This window comes from Gekko japonicus, unplaced genomic scaffold (genome assembly GCF_001447785.1).
Source record: "Gekko japonicus isolate JY-2015 unplaced genomic scaffold, Gekko_japonicus_V1.1 scaffold165, whole genome shotgun sequence".
In the NCBI taxonomy this organism is placed as follows: domain Eukaryota; kingdom Metazoa; phylum Chordata; class Lepidosauria; order Squamata; family Gekkonidae; genus Gekko; species Gekko japonicus.
This window is the reverse complement of record NW_015163097.1, coordinates 1,155,160-1,171,064: the sequence shown is the minus strand read 5'-3', so window position 1 is coordinate 1,171,064 and position 15,905 is coordinate 1,155,160. Positions and strand designations below refer to the sequence as shown.

The window sequence follows — 15,905 nt, the reverse complement described above, 5'->3', positions numbered from 1 at the left end:
CTTCTCCGTGGGGACATCTCTCCTAATGGAGAGACGGAAGGAAAAGTCCAGTCAACACGGTGTTAATTGTGAGCATGACTCATGGGTTTCCCCCTTTAAACTGGATCAAAAATCCCTTTTGGACACTCCACCTGTAGTCACTACAGGGAGGTGGGCAGAGTTAATAAACCTATTACATTTTTATGTTATGTCTCCTTCCATCTTATTAAGGGCCCAGCGGGATCAAACCAAAGAGCCCTCTGGTCCAGCATTTGGTGTCCAACAGTGGCCAGACATGTGTTTCCTGTATGCTTTCTAAAAGCAATACCCCTCCCTGCTGTTGTCTCTAGCACTTGGGTCTTCAGAGCATTCAAAACATCTGGCACCTGTTTGTTCAGTGTTGTAAGTATGTGAATGTGGGGAGGGAATGTGTTTTTTTTGAGCCACAGAATCCATTTCTTTTACAGTCCTTAACAGAGGAGAAGTAATGACAAAAATAGATCGTGAACATTTTCTGCCTTTACCAGAACTCCCAAGTTCATTAAAATTCAAAGGGTTTTTTAAAAACTGCTACAGCTTTCAAAGATTTTGTTTCAAACAACATTTTAATAAACACACACTGGATTATAAATACATAAACATTGTACATGCTCTTGAACAAATTCTCCATGAAAAACTACAACTATAATCTATAAATGAGAATGCTACTAATGACAGAACCCGCAAGCAATTATGGTGCATGGGAAGCCAATAATGAGGTTACCACAGAGTAGCCTGAGATTTTGGAGAAAATGTCCATGAAAAAGATCAGGACTGTATATTCCTTATTGTTAACATCTGTATTCGGAGGCCCTTGTGTGCCACCATTGCATGCACAGAGCCACTTTGAATGCAGATGACCCTGGCCTCAATCAGCACTGCTGCTCAGCACGTTGAATCAATGTCAAGGTTAGTACCTAAGTCATAACTATGGTTTTAAGTTGGAGTTTTTTCTTCTCCAAAACCTCCTGGCAGAAGATCCAAGAGTGAACCAATAGCTGAGTGATCAAAGCACACCTAAGGCCCCAAATGCATCAAGCTCATGCATTTTCTTCATACATACATACATGCACAGTTGTCGAAGAAGCCATTTTGCTGACTGCTGTGGCCATACTGCTTAAGCACTAGAAATTGGAATGTAGTTTATGAAAGTTCTACATGCATTACTTTAATCTGCACATTCTTTTTTACTATTTCTAAACAATAATGTGCTATTTTCCCCTAACAGACATTTATTTCACACTTGACCACTACAAAACTGGGCCATTAAGTTTTAAAGGGATGCCAGCTTTGAATGAAACTGTACAGTACAGTACTTTGAGCATCCATTCAAAACTTTAAATACTTTGCACCTTAAGCCTCAAATTCCATACATTACTGACCGGTACTTCCGTGTCTTATGTACAAATCTTTCACACATTATATTTTTGTTCAGCGCTTGTGGCAGAAAAGAGGTTGCCACTGTGTTAACACCTAGATTAGATTATTACATGCACTCTATGTGGGGCTGCCCCTGAAGACTGTCAGGAAGCCACACTTGGTACAGAATGCGGCAGCCAGAATGTTGACTGGAGCATGTCATAGGGACCATATCACTCTATTCTGTCTACACTGGCTTCCAATTCAAGGTGACAGTATTGACCTTTAAAGCCCTATACAGCTTTGGGCTAGCACATCTGAAGAAACTCCTACTCCTATATGAACCTGCCTGTCCACTGCAGTCACCTTCAGAGGCCTTGCTTCAGGTGCTCCCGCCATCTTAGATTAGATGGGTGGCAACCCAAGAAAGAGCCTTCTTGGCTGTGGGGCTGGAATTCGCTCCCCAGGGAAAGTAACCTGTCTCCCTCTACATGTGTTTGTGTTTATATGTTTTATGAAATTTTAAACATTGTTTTAAAATTGCGAATGTCTTAATGTTAGAGATCGATATTCACCACCTTGGGGGATCCTATTTGGGTGGAAAGGTGGCACAGACATTTTAAAAATAAATAAATAAATAACAGTGTCAAGGACTGAACCCAATACCAACAATGCAGTGCTTGTGGTCTACTGCTGAGGTGTGACTCAGTTTGTGATATGCTGGCTCATAAACTGGGCATGAGCAGAGGTCATTTCGGGGGGGAATGCGGGGGAACGCAGTTCCCCCGGGTGAGGTGCAGGGGGCGGGGCACATGACGAAGCCCTGCCCCCTGCTTCCGGCCGCCCCACTTCCAGCCCTCATTCAGCCAGGAGGAGGCAGGAGAAGAGTAAAGTTTCAGGAAACTCTAGAGAGGTCAGAGATCACAGTCAGAGTAGAATATGTCCACACTTGGCCAAATATGGGTCATTAAAACTGACATCTGGAAACATTAGAATTACTAATTTCCTTAAATCCGAAATAAGATGGGATGCAGAAACAAAGCAGTATGAGAAACTGATTCTTATTCCTATAATAAACTGAATTAATCATTAGAATGGCATTTTCATTCTGAAATACATGAATACACATGTACTATTAATGTTAGCATTATTCTGAAATGAAAAATAAATGTTTGTGATTTCTCATAAGAATATTTCCAAATTCAGTTCAATAATCCTAAGTAATAGGAAATGATATATTCTTTTTTTTAAAAAAAAAGGTATTGTTGCTTGTGAATGGGCCTTTTCAGGAAGGGGCTTCCAACATTTTACCCATCCCTTCCAGTCATACATCATAACACAGTCTCCAGGCAAAACAGGAAGTTACTGGGTACATTTTTGAGAGGCCCCAGACCTTTGAAAACATTGTCTTTTGATAGTGTTTTGCCAGATATTACTTGATAGTGCTAGCGACTGACGATTTATTTTAATTATCTATATTCAAACTGGAATACAGACTGAACAAGTTATCTGCTGCAAGAACAGAGACTTCTGTCATTTACTTTAGCATTAGTTGATGTGTTTACAAGAACACACCATGTACTCATCTAATTGGCTTTCTCCATATGGTACAATTAAAGGGCAGCCACACTACATCAAAGACTACATGGGATGACTTTCAGAGAAAGGGAGGGTTTCTCAAAGCATGTCAAACAGTGTTTTAGACAACCTGTAACTGGAAAGAGAAAAATAGATAACCCGCAGCTGCAAAATGGTAACACTTCTGGCATCATATGACTGGCAGATGAACCTCAGACATTCTCATCGTTTATTGGCAGGAACAAAAAAAATGTATGAAAAAGGAATTCTAAATCTGTACGAGGAAGACTTATCAAGTCTTTCATATTGTTTTGTTCTATGGCATGTTTAAGCTGTAGATATAGAAACCATGGTACTTTATTACCCAATTTATGTTCTATAACTGATTTAGGTAGAATCCCCTTTGTAGTTGCTATATCACCATACCTTGTCATTCTTGCCCTTTTCCAGCTACATAGGTGAAACGAAGTGACTGCATCTCTAAACCAAGTTTGATGAATGAAAGGTAAGTACCTGGATACTGCCGGGAGAAGCGATTTATGTACTTTTTTCCAGAAAGTTAACATGGGTCGCAGGATTAAATCTGATCCATTAAGAATGTTAGGAGGTGGAGCCTTTTCCCAAAACATAGCAGATAACATTGTTGGAAAACTCATATCAGAATACATTTGTATCCAATCTGGAGAGGGCTGTCTGCGGAGTATTTTAATTATATTGGCTACATATTTGCCTTTGATGAATAATCTTGCAAATCAGTTGACTGGCTAGCGTTGTCATGGCAATGCTCCCATTTTCAGCATATTTCTAGAGATTTAGTGCATCTCTGATTCTCCTCAGTGCATGTCAGATCCCCATAAAATTTCCACCCCATTAATCTCAGTTTAAGTAATCTACTCATCTTGTCAGGTAACTGAGAAAATGCCAGGCAGTTTTTCACGCCCTGCTTCCCTACGACTGGCATTCATTTCAACAGCATCTGCACAGGAGTGCAGTTTGTACTCCATAAACTCAATTGACCTTGTTAACATATTTCAAACATTTCAGATTTTGAATATCAGGACCAAACTGCCAGTGACCAAAATACAGATCAAATATTATTCATCAAATTATTCATTGAGTAATTTTGAACAGCTAATACATTCTAAAGCTGCTGGCAACCAATTCAAGAACAGCATAAAGAGATTATCATTAACACCGATAAAACAAAAGATTGGAAAAATGATCAAGACATTTTTCACTGCAGGGCAGCAATAATGTTAGTTGTTATTGCCAAAGCCTCCACCAACTTTTGCAGACACTTTGGTTAGTTTGATTTACATCTACCAGAGCTGAATGCTGAAAAGCACGTAAACCAGCCACGACAATACAAAAGCTAATGGTTGCGATTACCTGTGCTGTGAGTAGGGGCTGGGTGTCTTCCATTTCAATCACCACATCTCGACGAGGGGCAGAAGACAGGAGACTAACTGTAAATCAAATATTCTGTGAAGCTGAAAAACTTATGAAGGTAAATCTACATTTGTAATTTTTTCCCATTCACAATTTTAGCTTTTGTTTCCCCCATTTCCTTGTGCTGAGCCTTTATTCAGACTGCTCCCCAATTAAAAAAAAATCTTACTGATTTAAGATTTCATTTCATTAATATTAATTAAAGCCAATTAAATCTGCTTGTGAACAAAAAATATCTCTGAATAACATATTTGGTATTTTTGTGCGTGTGTGTGCGCCTGTGCCTGGAAGTCATGGTGACCTCTGGCGACTCCTACTGGGGCATGGAGGACGTTCAGAGAAGTGACTTGATAGCCCACCTCTGCCTCCTGGCCCTGGTATTTTCTGGAGGTCTCCCATTCAAATACTGGCTAGGGTTGGCCCTGCTTAGCTCCCGAGGTCTAAGCAGCATGTACCCTTTAAGATGGTGACATCCACCAAGGAAAGTTTGTAGAACAGTGACATCCATTTATTAAATATTGGAATCAGACACTTAATTCATATAATGTTCAGCAAGAGATTTTGCTTTCTGCTCAATATTTGGGTTTATATTTGGGCTTTTTCTTTCTGTTTTGGGGGAATATGATATTGTCTCTTTTTTGTAGTTTTCATATTTGTAAATTTTTTTACAAAAAGATGGTGCCTACAAATTATAGTTCTTATACTGTAAATAATTATTTTTTACAAAACCTACCACAAAATTAAGTGATTGATGTAATTGATTAAAAAGTTTTAGTTAATTAAGCTAACCAACAATTGACTAAATACTGCAGTCCTAATTACTGTGTTTGTTTTTCCAGGAAAGAGAAAAGAAACATATTATACTGTAGCGCTCGCAGCAAACATTTCCACAAGTTGCTATTGTTTGGTAACTCCCTTGCTGTTCCCTCAGCCAGATTAAAGGTATGGAGCACTATCCACTGAGAAGACTGTCTGTCCTCCATAACCCTTACTTAAATGAACCAGGAGCTGTGCATGAGTTCAATTGTACCCATTTATTTCAGAGGCCCCTTGTGTTGGAGATGTTCTCAATGGACTGTGCCCATGGTAGTAAGGCCAAGCCTGATTATTTAATGGGAACTCTACCTTTCATCTGTGGTGCAATGTCTTCTTTAGTAGCATAAGGATCACAGCGAAAATTCTCCAGTAAATCAATGGTACATTGTCCCACGATAGGTTTACGGCCAAATTGCCTGTGATCTACCACTTTAAGAATTAACGATGGAGTGTACAATTCCTCCTTGGGCAGCAGCTTGTAATAAAAGAAAAATAAGAATGTTTCTTATATTTTAAAGCAATGAAAATGCACACATATTAGGATACTTCAATTCTGTGAGAAATGTAGACGCTTTCATGATTTTGAAGCACGTACTGTGTAAGTTGTAAATGCAAGAAAATAATGCTCTCTCTCATTTTCTCTAGATTACTGTTTCCTGTTCTCCTTTCATTTCCTTAGATGGAACTCCCAAATTGTACACATACTGCTTATCTTGCTGTATAATTTATTAGAAGTGCAAAAACACAGTTACTTTGTTGTAGGTTTTTTTTGTGTAACTATGAAGAATATACACAGACTTGCTTTCAAATACAAAAGAATCCAGAAGAACCCATTTCCATTTATGGTTGCAAAGAGAAGCTTGGTATGTCTACAGTTCTTTGCTTAATTCAGATGTGCGCCTTTGTGCATGCAGTTTGTTCCAGAATGATTCTCATGTAGGCAACCTGATAACTAGAGTACAGAGGGCAACAATGTGTGTGTGTGTGTATAGATATAGATATATAGATATAGATATATAGATATAGATAGATATAGATAGAGAGATAGAGATAGAGATAGATAGATAGATAGATAGATGATAGATAGGTAGATAGATAGATAGATAGATAGATAGATAGATAATATACACATGTGCATGCCTCTGTGATCCTCTCAAAGGGACTTCAGCAAAGTCACACAGGCCCTACAGTTATGCACTTTCCCATCTGCCTCTTGATAGAGATGAAAATATGTATGCATATATGATGTCAATGCTGCACGAAAAAGGTTGCACACAATGCCTTATTCACTGCAGGAATCTTTGGGTTGTTGAAAGGTTTACATTAATAATACTGTGGGAATACTAATTTCTAGGTTAAGAGTATTTAGAGTGAAGGATTGTATTCTATCACGAGCTAGATTTGAGTCCACCTCAGAGGCCAACAAGAGTTTTGGGTATAAGCGTCAGAGAGTCAAAGCTCCCTTCATCAGAGCTTCAACTCTCGAAAGCTTAGAAGTCCCAAATTCTGTTGGTCACTAAGGCGACCCTTCAAATCAAACATGGCTACCCTCCTGAAACTATTGTATTATGAAAATCTCTTACAGATGTAGAAGTAGGTTACAAATAGTTCAACAAAAATTACAAATGAGTCATATTAATATACTTATTTCATATGATTTCTCATTAGCAATACCAAACGTCTACTGAAGACCTTTACTATAGGATCATTAAGCTCGTACCACTTTCATGAAGATAACAGATCCTGGGAAATTTGGTGTCTTCTTCAGGTTTTTAATCACTACAGATTCCACCATCTCTCCTCCACACTCCACAATAAGACTAGGGGATGTAACAGAAGCCATTTGGTAGTTTTTCATATTGCGTAATCCCCAAGCAAGGATCTGTTCCAAACATACACAAACATACACCATCATACCATAAAGGAAAGTAAGTGTACAGCATCCTCAATTCAAGAGCTTATGAACTAGAAAGGACAAAAAGAACTACTGCTGACATATTGACACTATTAGAGGCAAAGAATATCAATGAACATTTTCTGAAAAATACATTATGCATTCTACAACTTATTTTACCTAACTGATAAAAAATGCAGGTTTACAGTGACTTCCAGTTGGATGATCAATTTGAACACTTGGAAGTTTGTGGAAAAGTATTCCCAGATAAAGCACTTTCAATGGTTTATACTACAATTATTAACATGTATATTGTCAGAGTAGCGTGCTTGTGCAGTAGAAGCCAATGTGGTGCATTGGCTAGTGTCAGACTAGGACTGGGGAGAGCAATGCTGAACCATGAAGTTCCCTGGGGGTTACTTGGAGCTGATCACTCAGCCTAACCTATCTCACAGGCTTTCTATGAGAATACAAGGAGAACTTTGTATGCCCCCTGACGTCCTTAGAAGAATGGTGGGGTATGAATGTCAGCCGGCATGGTGTAGTGGTTGAAGCATTGGACGAGGGTCTAGGAAACCCACATTTAAATCTCCACTCTGCAATGGAAGCGTCCTGGGTGACTTTGGGTCAGTCCTGTACTCTCAGCCTAACCTAAAGGGTTTTTGTGAGGATAAAATGGAGGAGAAGAGAATGATGTAAGCCCCTTTGGGTCACCATTGGGGGGGAAAGGAGGAATATAAATAAACAAAATAAAATAAATGTAGTAGGCAAAAAGGCCCGTCCTGTAACAGAACCCGTCTGCTGACTGATTAGATTGGATTTTGATGAATGTGTATGAAAAAGCCCCTAATATAAGGCTACATTATTTATCAATGTGAATAGATTTCAAATATAAATATTCAGCATTTATACAGCATTCTTTCCTGAGTGCTCAAGTGTTTTACATATATTTTCTTAGTGCTATCCAATAGCAATAACCAATTCCAGTGGTCTCTTTCCAGACCCTGGACTCACTGATCACGGGACTCACTGAGATGTAGGCAAGTGACAAGAAACGACTAGTCTCGTGACCTCACCAGCATCATGACCCAGGACACAGGCAGTAGACCAAAACAGCAGAGGACAGGAAGCACTAGTAGTATACCACAGTGACAAACAAGCTAAAGCTAACAGCCATGGAGGAGTCCATCACTGAACTGCCTCATCTTGTTGTCCTGTCACTCCTTTCAGCCTGCATGATGATGAAGACAAGAGGTGTGGCACCCTTTGCTTTCTGTGCAGCAGGGTTCTTCCAAAGGGAGGAGGAGGAGAATACCTGAAGGATTCTCAGAGTGGCTTACAATCTCCTTTCCTTCCTCTCCCCACAACAGACACCTTGTGAGGTAGGTGGGGCTGAGAGAGCTCTTTTGAGAATTGCTCTTTCCATAACAGCTCCGAGAGAACTGTGACTGACCCAAGGTCATGCCAGCAGCTGCATGTGGAGGAGTGGGGAATCAAACCTGGTTCTCCCAGATTAGAGTCCACGCTCCTAACCAATACACCAAACTGGAAGCAAAAGGGGGCTTGTGACTCAACAAGAGAGACTTCATGTTCCAACCTGGGGGTCTTGACCCATGGGTTGAAAACCACTGGTATAGTAGGTCAGTCTACAGATGCAGGACTAGAACAAATGGCTTGCCTAAGATTTCACCCAAGAATGTCACACCTTCTCTCTCATGCTATCAACTGTTAAATTATATTATATTCCTGCAGACACACATGTTTTGTGAATTTGAAGACTGTCTAGCACTTCTTTGTGAAATTATATAGATATTTATCTCGAGGTTCTGTTCTGAATGACCAAATTCTTCCTGATTGAAAGCAGCAGCTGTTTGTTCCACTGACTTACATATGACTCAGTGTCTTCTACTAGTGCTTGCTCTTGTGCATGAGGATGTGTGAGAACCTATTAGTCCTGTTAAACGTGTGGCTCTCTGGATTGTGGCAATTTATAAAAAGTAAATATAATACCTCAATAGCAGTCAGTTGAACTATAGGTCTAATTCCTTGTGGTACCATATAAAGATTTGGTGCTCTTTGTGAAGGGAGAATTGGAAGGTTGGATCCGTCCTGTTTAGAGATATCGAGAAACAAATTTCTGTCATTTACATTAAACCTGAAACATACACAGTAATCAACACCTCAAGAAGCCATTCAGCATACTGAAATTATACTTTTTTAAAAAAATAGTTACCTTTTCTCTCAATATAAGCTCAGCTGCTAAAAGGACATCTCCACAAGCCTTTCCCGCATTCATAACTGGATACCAAAGAAGCTTAGGACTGATGTCAACTTCTGGATTGAGTTTCACCATAGGAGAGCAAGTCGTTCTGCCCAGAAACTCATCTTTGCCCTGGACAAATTGATAAATTCAACACAGTGAAATTGTTAATAACCTGCCATTATTAAAATGATCAAGACAGAACCCAGAAAATCTGCCACCTACCACTTGATCATTGTCAAAGAGTTCTACAACCACAAGAGGAGGGTTTTGTGCTACCACTTGGGGGTCTCCATAGATTTCAATTTCATCAAATATGAGGGTTTCATCCCATGTGGGGTTCAGCGTTGAATGGATTATCTCAGTTGTTTTACTCCGATGGAGGAATGAAACGTGAGCATATGGATCTGAAAGATAACGGACACATATCTATTTTAAATGACATTTTAAAAATGCTTTCATTTCTCTATTTTTATAAGAGTGTGCTATATCTCTATTAATCAAACATCAAACCAAGGCCTGGAAATATGCCTAGATACTTCATATTGATCCAATAAAATGTGAACTGATTGAAATGAAAGTAGCAATTAGGGTAGCGCAGACTCTAATCTGGGAGAACCGGATTTGATTCCCCACTCCTACACATGCAGCTGCTGGTGTGACCTTGGGTCACTCATAAGTTCTTTCAGAACTGTTCTCTCAAGGGCAGTTCTCAAGAGAGCTCTCTCAGCCCCACCTGTCCTCACAGGGTGTCTGTTGTGGGGAGGGAAAGGGATTGTAAGCTGCTCTGAGACTCCTTCGGGTAGTGAAGAGCGGGGTATAAATCCAGTCTCCTCCTCCTCCTCTTCTGTATCTGAGTTCCACTACAGTGGCCTTACCCACTGATGCATGGTGATTCCCCCCCCCCTTTTTCTTGATTAGGTCTGTAGTCTCAGCTGATAGAGTAGTGTAAACAGCATAAGCAATATTCTCAAAATTCCTGTGCTAAACCTCAACTCATTCAGCATCTGAACAAGTGGCCTTAAGGCAAACCATTGTCTTTCAACTAAGTCTTCAGCTGTAATATGGAGTTAAAAATACTGACCTTATCATAAGTGATATGGTAAAGATAACTGACATAATGTGTGTGAAGTGTTTTGAGCACTCAGGAAAATCCCAGCATACATATTAAGCACTATTAGCAGCAATGGCTAGAATCATACCTGTGGTTAAGCACATAGGGCATTGGGACTGGCACAAGTTATGGAAACATGCAGCATTAACAGCTGAGCTAAGATGCTATGCTAGCAAAGTAGCATGTGTTGACCCTGGCCAACAACAGTAATTAACGTCAGATGAAGTACAGCTGTTCTATACAAAAATGGTAACCACCTGAAAGGAGAGGGAGATCATATTAAATCACATGTCATCCTGAAGGGGTTTTTGGATGAGTATTTGTGTGTGTGTGCCTGGAAGTCATGGTGACTTCTGGTGATCCATAGTGGAGCTTGAACATTTCGGAGAGGTGGCTGTGATATTACTTGCCTCTGTGTCCCAGCCCTGGTATTCCTTGGAGGTCTCCCATCCAAGTATTTGGACAGGGTTGGCCCTGCCTAGTTTCTGAGATCTGTAGCAACCCGAGCTGCAGTGTTAGGAAAGTCAAGTAACGAATAAATACACACTGCAAAAAACTTCTGTAAAGTAATGTGTTCTGTTTATAATTACCATTGTGTATTCTTATAACATCCTAATCAGGTATATATATTCAGTACATTCAATATAACAATAACATACAGTTCATACAATATAACAACTACCAGTCAATTTTGCATCAGTATTATAAAAGTCAAACATCTCTGTGTCCCAGCCCTGGTATTTCTTGGAGGTCTCCCATTCAAGTACTTGCCAGGGTCGGCCCTGCCTAACTTCTGAGATCTGACAAGATCTGGCTTGCCTGGGCTATCCAGGTCAGGGCATCCTAAAGGGTTTTGGTCACTACAAAGTTTTGTACTTCAGGCAACATGGCACACTGTAGTATATGATTCTTATAACGGGAATGCATGAAGGAGGCAACAGTGGATGACCCTCTCCAGGAGCAATGCATGACACTACTTAATTTTGCGCATACCATACTCTAAGGTAAGCTATTGCACTTGCCTGCGTATATGACCCATCATCATTTATTTACTTTATTTATACCCAGTCTTTCTCCAAATGGGGACCCAAAGTAGGTTACATCATTCTCCTCACTTGCATTTTATCCTCACAACAACCCTGTGAGGTAGGTGAGGCTCACAGCACATGACTGGCACAAGGTCACCCATTATGCTTTCACAGCAGAAGGGGGATTCAAACTTGAGTCTCGCAGACCCTAGTCTGTCACTCTATCCATTACACCAGACTTCCATCATGTCAGATGGGTAAACCCGAGGCACAGGACACACACAGGCATTCCTCCACAATGGGGACCCAAAGCAGCTTACATCATTCTCTTCTCCTTTATTTTATCCAGAAGCCCAGTGGAAGGAAATTGCCTCCAGGAGGCTCAGGTGCCCTCCAGTCAACACCAATCCACCCTCACAGGAGCCCTCTGCCATCTCATTCCCATTATCTCAGCAAATGTGGGGTGGGGACGATGCTCCATCCTCAGGCTACTAAATTACAGACCCTCACAACCATTAAGGGTGAGATCAGCAGTCCGGGCTGACAGTTTCCCTCCGTATCTTGCCTTTGTACATCTTTGCAAGACATCGAGACTCCTTTCTTAACCACTTTATGATACGCAAACATCTTTATTGCACGCCATGAAATTGTCGACACAGAAGTGACAACAACTCTGAACATGCAGTTTACAGACCCGCTGACCCTGCTGCGTACTTAGCAGGGTGACATATGCAGGCCTCTTGATGATTCTTATCTCATGAACTTAAACAATAAGACTGAATAACATCATCGTCATCACTCTAAACTTTGCTATTACATGTACACTGTTGTACCATAATCATTCTTTAATTCCCTTTTCTGAGGTTCAGTACCAAATAACAGAAAGAGGTGATTCCTTTTTACAGCAACCCCCCCCAATAAATACTACAGATCTAACACACAGATTGGGCATGGATCTAAATCATGCTTATTTATTTACGGCCTCTTTTTCTTCTAAAGCAGAGAGTAAATGATTAAAGGGTTCTAGGCCTACTATTAGAAAGACCTCTAAGTCATCTGGGTCTCTGAAGAAGGTATCTGATTATGGTTATTAGCATTTCCTGTACAAATTGCCGTTACACGGTGCCATGAGCTATATAAAAGGTTATCTTGAGGTCATCTTCTCTGGCCCCTAACAAGGAATGTAATGAGGTCAAATAAAAGTTTGAATTTACTTTTTTCCCTCTGTCCTTTCATTACTGAAGTAAAAAAGGGGGGGGGGAGGGAAATGAGATCTGGATTGCAAAACTGCCTCTGTTTCGAGTGACAGTTCCAGGCTTTGAGCACATGCAAGTAACAACAATTGTGGTTACATGACAGATGTTGGTGTAGGGGATTTGGACGTTACTAATGAAACATACTGTTCTTCTATCGCATGTTCAGAGAAGCTTATTACATTAAGTTTAGTAAAAGCAAAAGGAGAACGGGAGGACTAAATGGCCATGGTTTTCAAAAACCAACAGAAACCTGCAAGACTTCCATCACCACAGCTTGTCCTGCATTTAACCCATGTTTTATCCATGAAATCTGATGCACATTATAATGTTTTATACATGAACTATGGGTTCAAAAATCAATACAGTTGCAATGAGTAGATTAATAACCCTTTAGAAGAAAAAAACAAATCGGTAATGTAGCCAACCTAGCAGTTCGAAAGCAAGAAATTGCAAGTAGATATAGATTAATAACCCTTTAGAAGAAAAAAACCAAATCGGTTTTTTGGTTGTGGCTTAACACCCTGTAATGATGGTGTTAACTCCCTTCACAATGACAGGTTCAGGGCTGGGCAGAAAGAAGGGCTTCCGGCTGCCATTGGCTAGATCTACCAGTAGCAGGGCCCGCAGCCACAGTGGGGCATTTAGGGGCCCTGACCCCTCAATTAAAAGTCCAGCCCCAAAATAGCCATTATTTTTAGGAGACATCGCCTGCTTCCTGCTGCTGGCAGTGGCCAGGGTGAGAGCACCAAGGCTTGCCCTCAGGCTTCCCTCTCCCTCCCACCGTGGAATTTGGGGGGGAGGCATGATGGGACCCAGGAAAAGACAGGTCAGAAGGCATGTTTCCCAAAGGCTCACGGGGATGCTTTTGAAAGACTCACCATGACGTAGGTGGTATACAACGGGACTGGGCTAGCAGAAAGGGGGGATTGTTGGAGATGTATTGAAGGTGCCAACCTTGAGTGCCCTTCTAAGCTTTTTTGCCCTGTGGAAGGGAACTCAAAGGGCATTTGAATGACTTCTGAAGGCAGTTAAATGCCCTCTGCGCTGTTCTTTCTTTCTTTTTTCACTCACTGCCCTGTCCCTTGAAAAGAAGGGCTACAAATAGGGTCGGAGCCTCCCCCTTTAAAGACAGGCATCCGGATTAACTTAATTAACTATAATTTAACTGCCCCCTTAAAATTTCAAATGCCCCCTGAACAAAAAAATCCTGCCTATGGGCCTGACCAGTAGGCACTGGCTTTGCTTTCCTGGTCCCAGAGAAGGGTATAGTGCAGATAAGAATTCTTAAGAAAGGAGGCACAGAAACAACAGGGGTCTAAGAAAAGAAAGATGGACAGTTGAGCAGACTTGAGATCTGATGGGAAGAGAGGCAGGCTTGACGAGCAGTCTGGGGGAAAAGGGAAACCTGGACCGAGAGGACAGCATGTGATCAGCAACTGCAGACGTCAGACTAAAGTTCTCATACTGATCACTATCCAGATCTTTGGCTACAGGGATCTTGTTGCACAAGAATGCAGCAAATAAGCTCAGACAACGCCAATCATGAATACAGCAGTTTGATCACCACAGAAAAGGATCCAACTTGCTTTTACAGAGGCATGTATTCTTCAGACTTAGTTCTTCCACACTCTACCTGAAAAACTGTCTTTGTCCAAAGCTGTAAGATTTCTTGCTTGATAGATGTAACACCGAAGGTGGTAACTGTAGACTCCTTAAAAACAATAATGCATACATTAGATGGTTGTAAATGTAATAGACACTTTATCTTTTGTCTACTATCAGCTCAGCTGCTTAGTCCTACTACTTGACCCTTCTCTGTACTAATCTTGAGTCAGTTTATGGCCACTCTTCCATCTCTTTCTTCTTTGCTACAGGTTGTCTGCTGATAAGAGGAAGCAGGAGTCATGCCATTTCTGACTTTTGTACAGAGTGTGTTTACATTAGATAAAATGTGTACCAGCACAAATTAGAGAACTGTGTATTTATTGCTTGATGATGTGAGGATGCTGACCGAAATCCTGGTTAGGAACATAACTCACAACAGAGCCTTTTTACATGTTGCAAAGTCCTTACATTTGTTGGGTGATGACATGAGGACTTGGAAGCAAATGTTCAGGGGAACTTTTGTGCCCCCCGCTCATGCCTGCCCTTTTCTCACCGCGATCACAGTGCATGTGGAGAAGCGACTTAAGTCTTCCTCTCCATACTGTTTTTTCTTCCACTGTTCGTTCCACTGTAAAACTTCCATGCAGACTAAATAACAAGATCTGGTAAATGGAGCCAGCAGCAACTTCACGGGGAGGTACAACATACACAGCAGACCCTCACTATTTATGGATTCATGACTTGCAATTTCACTTCTTTGTAGCCCCAGTCTGATCACGTGACGTGGTCTCCAAACTGTTGGGTTTTTTTACACTACACCATTGTCATAATCACTGCATCATTAAATTTTGCAGAGCTGTTTTTTTACTTCCAAGTTGCCCCCTGCTGGCCTCCCACTTTTTACAGATTCCTCTGTTTACAGTGATCCTGGGAATGTATCCACTGCAAATTGCAAGGGTCTGCTGTACAGGGGTCTTTTGGAGCTGGAGCGCCCCAGAGCGCCGCTCCAGCAGCCCAGGTGGCGGCAAGCTCCACCCCCAGTTCCCCGACCCATGCTCCTGCCTTCCCCCCGGAGCCTCTCCACTTTTGCGGAGAGACATTTTTAAAAAATCCCTGGCTTCCCTGCCCAAGCTCCTCCAGGTGCCCCGCAGCCTAGAGAAGCTGGGGCAGGGAAGTCAGGCATGAACACCTCCGTGCCCTCCCCATTTCCAGCCAGCCCTGATGCAGCGGGTTGGCTGGAGACAGGGAGCGCATGGAGACAGAAATGCCTGCCTTCCCCCTGAGCCTCTCCGCTTTTGTGGAGAGACGGGTTTTTTAAAATCCCTGGCTTCCCTGCCCGAGCTCCTCCAGGTGCCCCGCGGCTGCAGGGCACCTGGAGGAGACAGAGCAGGGAAGCCAGGCATGTCTCCCCGCCTCCTCTTCAATCCAAGATCCAAGGCCCTTTCAGGCTTGTGTCTCCCCCCCCCCAAGCCCGTGGGAGCCGATGGCAAGGCTGAAAGGGGGTTTAATTTAAAAAGACACACCCTCT

General features: G+C 41.6%; 1 protein-coding gene across 1 annotated transcript in view; it reads right to left on the bottom strand.

The window, feature by feature from the left end:
- The window catches only part of MYOF (myoferlin), a 133,129-nt gene that overhangs the window by 18,055 nt on the left and 99,169 nt on the right, over positions 1 to 15,905 (bottom strand). The window contains exons 33-38 of the mRNA XM_015406623.1: positions 9,600 to 9,781; positions 9,348 to 9,506; positions 9,125 to 9,223; positions 6,941 to 7,102; positions 5,530 to 5,695; positions 4,345 to 4,421 (exon numbers count right to left, since the gene is read on the bottom strand). Of these exons, the coding sequence (XP_015262109.1) occupies positions 4,345 to 4,421; positions 5,530 to 5,695; positions 6,941 to 7,102; positions 9,125 to 9,223; positions 9,348 to 9,506; positions 9,600 to 9,781 (845 nt within the window). The remainder of the gene's footprint in view (positions 1 to 4,344; positions 4,422 to 5,529; positions 5,696 to 6,940; positions 7,103 to 9,124; positions 9,224 to 9,347; positions 9,507 to 9,599; positions 9,782 to 15,905) is intronic.